The 6,337-nt window shown below is 49.6% G+C and overlaps 2 protein-coding genes across 2 annotated transcripts; one reads left to right on the top strand and one right to left on the bottom strand.

Annotated features, from left to right (window-relative positions):
• Window positions 1–489: 489 nt before the first annotated feature.
• Window positions 490–3,352, top strand: LOC104613915 (aflatoxin B1 aldehyde reductase member 2-like; the record flags this gene model as incomplete). Its single annotated transcript, XM_010283088.1, has 6 exons — window positions 490–677; window positions 1,207–1,311; window positions 1,847–1,943; window positions 2,044–2,143; window positions 2,481–2,610; window positions 3,177–3,352. Coding segments are annotated over 6 exons (782 nt in total), but the record flags the coding sequence as incomplete, so codon positions are not given.
• Window positions 3,353–4,105: 753 nt separating this feature from the next.
• Window positions 4,106–6,331, bottom strand: MRTO4 (mRNA turnover 4 homolog (S. cerevisiae)). Its single transcript, XM_010283087.1, has 8 exons — window positions 6,274–6,331; window positions 6,133–6,191; window positions 5,964–6,067; window positions 5,791–5,872; window positions 5,475–5,542; window positions 5,080–5,231; window positions 4,565–4,641; window positions 4,106–4,252 (listed from the first exon to the last, which is right to left on the bottom strand). The coding sequence occupies exons 1-8, from the start codon at window positions 6,299–6,301 to the stop codon at window positions 4,106–4,108; spliced, it is 717 nt and encodes a 238-aa protein (XP_010281389.1). The 5' UTR covers window positions 6,302–6,331.
• Between the last annotated feature and the right edge of the window lie 6 nt (window positions 6,332–6,337).

Genomic DNA, 6,337 nt, shown 5'->3' with positions numbered 1-6,337 from the left:
CGGAGCCCGGTACGGCCAGGGCCGGTCGCAGTGGGGCAGGGGGGAACGGTCTCTGAGGAGAGGGGTCATCTCTGAGGAAAAAGGTCTTCCCTGGGCCTGTTTCCTGAGGAGAAGGGTCTTCCCTGCCAAGCTGACACTGTCCGTGAGGAGAAGGGTCTTCCCTGCCAGGCTGACACAATCCTTGAGGAGATGGGACTTCCCCTGGGCCCGTTCCCTGAGAAGAAGGGACTCCCCTGCCAGACTGACACTGTCCCTGAGGAGAAGGGAATCCCCTGCTGGTGCTGAGCCCTGGGACTTGAGGAGAAGGGCCTCTCCAGGGCAGACCTGTGGTCCCCAAGGAGAAAGGCCTCCCCTGCTAGGCTGACATGGTTCCTGAGGAGAAGGGCCTTCCCTGAAACACCTCAAGCAGTAATTGGGTTACGTCCCTTATCCCTGCTCCCTTCCTGAAGGTGGAAACATCCCTGCTCATTCTTTCTTTTTCTCTGCCAGTGGAAGTCGCCACCAAGGCCAATCCCTGGGATGGGAAGACACTGAAGCCTGAGAGTGTGCGATTGCAGCTGGATACATCCCTGGAGAGGCTGAAGAGGGCGAGTGTGGAGCTCTTCTACCTCCATGCTCCTGACCATGGGACCCCGGTGGAGGAGACGCTGCGTGCCTGCAATGAGCTGCACAAAGAAGTAAAGTGGGAAGTCCAAGCCTGGACCACTTCTTAATTCCCTCCCACCACTTTTTTAAACCAGGGCTGCTTGTTGTGCCCTTCTGCAGTGCCGGGTTTGTGCAACACTAGGGAGAGGCGACACAGATGACGAGGGCAAAGCCAAACAACTGACGCTCTGTTGCACATTCACGTGGTGCACTTTGTTCTCAAAAGCTCTTGGAAACGTTAGAACATCTGAACTTTGCTTTCAGCCATGTTAACCGACTAAGTTAAGATTAGTGCTGGTAATGGGGAAGAAGAATTCCTGAATTGCATTAATCTAATAGTGACATTTAAATTAGAAGGTGTGAATTCCAAATGAACAGAAAGCAGGAAATGTTTTTGTCACGTCTTCTAATTCATAGTCTATCTAGAAAAGGTGGACAGGAATGGGCAGAGATCTCTGGGCTAAAATTTGGTGACTCTCCTTTTCACCGTAAGCATCTTGCACCATCTAGATACAAATGCACTTTTAAAAACGAGCTGAATACCCTTTTATTCCTCTGCAGGGGAAGTTCAAAGAACTTGGTCTATCAAACTACGCAGCATGGGAGGTTGCAGAAATCTGCACCATCTGCAAATACAACAACTGGGTGATGCCAACTGTGTACCAGGTGAGGGATGGGGGCTTGCTGTGATGGGGCAAATCTTTTGTGGAGGCTGAGATGAATCAAACCAGAAGAATACGAGTGTTCAGATCAGAACAGCATACAGATGGTTCTCTGTGTCCTTACAGCAATGGTCAGTTGCTGTGGGGAAGGGTCTGGGAGCCCCAAATTTAGCACCAGCCCCCAGTGTGCCAGACAGAAACACAGAAAAGGAAGCTGCTGCAATTAGTCTGGGAAGTCTACCAGTCTTTATTAAAGACACGCGTGATTAGAAAGCTGAGTATGTGTTTGTTGTTTGACTCCCTTGATGTGGAACTTAAAAGTTGTCAGTGACTCCCTTGATGTGGAACTTAAAAGTTTGTGCATTATTTGCAATCTTTTAGAAAGTCTGTTCCTAAGCAGACAATAACCTTGTGTGACCTGAAGCTGCTCTTCTGGATAAGAGTATTGTCAGCGAAGGGTGGGGAAAAGGCTGCTTCAGGTGCTCATGACCACTGCCATGAGCTACCATTTGAAGCTTGTCTCCCCCATCTGTGTGCAGGGTATGTACAACGCAACCACTCGCCAGGTGGAAGCCGAGCTGTTCCCTTGCCTGAGGTACTACGGACTGCGGTTCTATGCCTACAATCCGCTTGCAGGTACGAGGAGGGAAAGGGTGAGGCTTTGAGACAAAAACATGCAAAATAAGGGCTGTAGAACAGCCAGCCCATCTCTAAACATGCTGCTGACCCTTTGCAGGAGGGCTGTTGACTGGCAAGTACAAGTATGAGGACAAAGACACACACCAGCCCACTGGAAGATTTTTTGGGAATGACTGGGCTCAAGCCTACAGGGACAGGTAGGTTTTGAGCGGGTAGGTGAGCCGGGAGATGCGGCAGGAGTGGCTACATAAAAAACCCACACTAATAATTAGCTGAGAGGAAGCAGAACTGACTAAAGCTTGTGCAGTGATTACGTCTGCACGTGTGGTTGGGGCCGTGGCTTGTGACCAAGCTTTGCAGAGTGGTTTTTAGGCTCAGCTTCCTCCTGGCTTGCAGCAGGGGCTTGCAGAAGTCCTTGAAGGCTATGAAGAGTTTTATGAGGCTTCCTAAAAGCCCTTCGTACGTGACTGGAATATAGATGTTACCATTCACTGGAGGTCCCAAGGGCAATGACTGTGATTTCTCTTCTTGCAGGTACTGGAAAAAGCACAATTTTGAAGGAATTGCCCTTGTAGAAAGAACTCTGAAAGATGCTTATGGCTCCAATGCACCGAGCCTGACCTCCGCTGCGTTGCGTTGGTTGTACAATCACTCCAAACTGCAGGTAAGGGCTTGACGTGGCTGCAGCCAGCGGCCTGCACAATGCCACCAGAACACTGTCGTGGCACATGAACAGGGAAATGTCTCCATACAAACAGTTTTAATCTGTATATCCTGTGGGCTTGTGGCCTTCCAAAGTGAATATTGCTGTATGGATTCTGCCTGCCAGGCTGTAGGAGCGAGCCAGCTCTGCATTTCTGCATGGTACCCTGTGTTCATAATAGAGCTGGAACAAGTGGAAGATTTTAAGTGCCATTTACTTGGGTCTTTGCTTCCCACCCAGACATCTTCCCTGCGAGATGACTTTGCATTTCACTGCACTAGAAAATTGATGATATATTCCCCATCTTCCCACAACGTTCCCATACCCCTCGTGAAGTAGGATTTGGCAGCTTTTGAGGAGTCATCATGACTTGGAGATGTTCTGGCCTTGTAAACAGGACTTTGTAGTGTTAGTTGTTTAAACATCCAGGAGTTACTCGAAAGAAACATTGAAAGTTTGGCCTGCAGCAGCTTGAGAGGTGAACTAGGTTTCTTTTGGGATCAGCAATTCCTCTTACTGCTTTCCAGGGTTCTCTTGGAGACGCAGTGATCATTGGGATGTCCAACTTGGAGCAGCTAGAGCAGAACCTTGACTACAGTGAAGAGGGTCCCCTGCTCCCAGCTGTCGTGGAGGCGTTTGATAAAGCCTGGAACCTGACTGCACATGACTGCCCCAACTATTTCCGCTAGAGACTAGGGTAGGGACAAAAACGCGGGTGTTGTGGGGGTGGATAATTGAGCACAAGTCTCTTGAAGCACAGGAGAGGTACTTGCCCACCCTGCCCCTTTGATCAGCGTGCAAATGGGTTGAGATTTTTTCATGTATTAATGAAGCTTTGAAGGATCCACTACCGCCTTCAGCACTTGTCACATTGGGCCATGCCTTCTTTCTCCCCTCATGGACCTTCAGCTCTACGCAGCACACACTAGAATTTAAAGATGCAGTTGATCGGGGCAAATGGACACATAACTGGATGATGGCCCCAATTCTGCTTTAATATGATCGTAAATAAGTCGTAATACAAGAATAAAACCTTTTTCTAACACAGACCCCATCTCTCAAGTGTAGCTACAACCTGGCTGGCATCTCCTTATCAGGGCTGGGTGACTTTGAGCTAAATGGCTTCTTCTGAAGCTTTTATCAGAAGATTAAGAACAAACATTCAGCATCTCCTCTGGTGTCAGATGTGCCGTGTCTAAGCTGCATGCTTTCTGCCTAGCTTTCATGTTTGAGGTGGCATTTCCTCAGATCTGGGGTAGTCAAAGAGTAACAGGCAGCAGCGACAACCATCTGAAGTTTACATATAGATTTATATTAAAAAAAGCATAATTAGGTCATCTTTTATGAGCAGCATATTTGAGCTGATCGTCCTTGTCCTCGGGGTGCAAACAGGGAAGGGAAACACCTTCCTCTTTTTGTCTCTGAAATAGAGTAGAAATGTCTTGTTCTACTGCTGCTAGTCCTTGTTGCTGTCATCATTGTCATCCTCCTCTTCCTCCTCCTCCGCTGTGTCTCCCACAAGCTTCTGGAAGTCTCCCGTCTCAGAATTCCACAGAAATTTGATGGTGACTTTAAACTCCGCCATCTCATAGCCAAAGAGTTTCTAGGAAAGGCCACAAATCGTTCAATCCTGCTTTATTGTCTTTGTGCCCAGCCTAGCAAAAACACTTATGGTAAATAACGCTTCCAGATGGGAATTGCAACAAAGCAGGAGCCAAAATGATTGCTGCAGTTTTAGCACTCACATTAGGAATGCATAAGGATGTTTGCTGCACCCCACTGAGTGAAACCTAGAAGTACTGCTCACCTTCGTCTGAGAACTCGCACACTTCAGCGGAATTAAACTGAACGGTTGATTATTTGGTATCGGGGGAAATGGGGGCTGGTGCAGACTCTGTGCTACAATGATACTCACCAGGACACGGGCTTGTTCAGGGGTGAGAATGTCCCCTTCTTTGCAGACTTCATAATCTGAAAGTAGCGTCACCACTCCTGCAGGAACAAAAGCTCTTGAACTAGTCTTACAAATACTGGATAAGACCACCAAAATGTGCGGAGTGCAGAGCTAAAACTTTCTCAAACTTTGTAGCTATGCCTTTCCATGCAAACATTTGTACACCCCAAGAAGCTGGATGACATAAACTCCTAAAAACCCCCACATCTGGTTTCTGAACAGGATGCCAAGGTGCTGGGTTAGGCTAGGCCTAGTTGTTCCCACTGAAAAAGGACAGTGTCTTGTAGAAAGTTGGTTGTTTCACTCATCCTTTGGCATCAGTTTGGGAAGAATGGCACAAGAAGAATATAAGGAGAAAGTTGTCCACTGGAAATTTTCGAAAGCTAAATTCTACTCGATTATTTGACGTTCCCCTTAAAAGATCTCATCTGCGCAGATGAAAAACGAAGCTTGCCTTCTGCGGACGCTTCACGTACCTTTCTTTAACGCTGTTGGCAATCCCAGCTGCCGTAACTGAGGCTCCATGGAGTGGGGGAACTGCTCCAAGGGCCCCGTGTCCAGGCTTACCGCATACGTCGCCTTGTTCCCTGCGCGGGCGAAGTCCACCTCTTTGAATTTGGAGAACCACCTGAGACAGAGATGGGTAACGGGAGCTTTAGCTGTGGAAAGAACATCCCTTGTGCTAAGGGATTACAGCAGAGCCTGCCGCAACTTCTTCCCTGATGTTGCAGGGATGCTAGAGAAAGACGAGCACAGAAAAGCCTCACGAGATCATCACTGCTTTAAGAGAAACATCAACAAGTGAAGTAGTCGAGTGGTAAAAAGGCTGCCCGGCATTTCAAAACCACAGCTGCCACACACGCGTACTTACTCGTCCACCTCGTCTTTGGTGCGGTTAGTGAAGAGGAGACCAACTTCACCTCTCAGGTGTTTGCTGACCTGAAAGAAAGAAGTCATCTGTGGGACTGGGGCAGCACCCTCGGGCTTGTCTTCTAGGGTTACGTCCTGCACAGCTACAAAAGCTCTGCTAACAACAGAGCTTTTGTGCAGTGATACAGATGGATTAAATTAAAACACCTGCAGAAAGGTGGCCCAAGGAAGCTGTCATCCCTCAACATTACTCCATAATGCAACGACCACACACGAGGCGAAGCTTTAGTACAGACAGAAAAAACCCCAGCCCCTACCTTGTGCAGATTCTCCTTGTACTCGCTGCTCGGCTCGCGTCCCAGCGCCACCATCATGACTTTGTTCTTCCCGAAGAAGATCCTGGGGCAGCGGGAGGAAGAGGAGGAGGCGGCTGTCAGCTCCCAGGCCACGCTCACACCTCGCATCGCCCCCCGCCGGTGCCCTGGCTCACCTGCTGTGTTTCCAGGCGTTCCGGACGTCCTTCAGCTTGTTGTTTCTCATGTTGGCAACGGAGAAGACGAAGATATACTTGTAGGTGTCCACGCATCGCCGCAGCTGTAAGACAGCGGTTAGCCAGGAGAGAGGGACCGGGGCAGCGCGCCGGGCCGGGCCACACTCACCTCAGTGATGAGCGCCTGCTTGGCCTCCAACCCCTTCCTGGGCGTTCGCGTTAGGGAAACTGTGGGGAGCAGAGAAGGGCGCGTTAGTGCGGGGATAAGGACGGAAAAGCGGAGGGGAAAAACGAGGGTCGGGGCGCTCACCTTTGCGGTCCCGCTTGGACTTCGGCATGGCGGCGCCGCCGTGCTTCGAGGCCCCCTCGGCGCC

Source organism: Phaethon lepturus, unplaced genomic scaffold (assembly GCF_000687285.1).
Source record: "Phaethon lepturus isolate BGI_N335 unplaced genomic scaffold, ASM68728v1 scaffold52932, whole genome shotgun sequence".
NCBI classification, from domain to species: domain Eukaryota; kingdom Metazoa; phylum Chordata; class Aves; order Phaethontiformes; family Phaethontidae; genus Phaethon; species Phaethon lepturus.
This window is presented reverse-complemented; position numbering and strand designations above follow the sequence as displayed.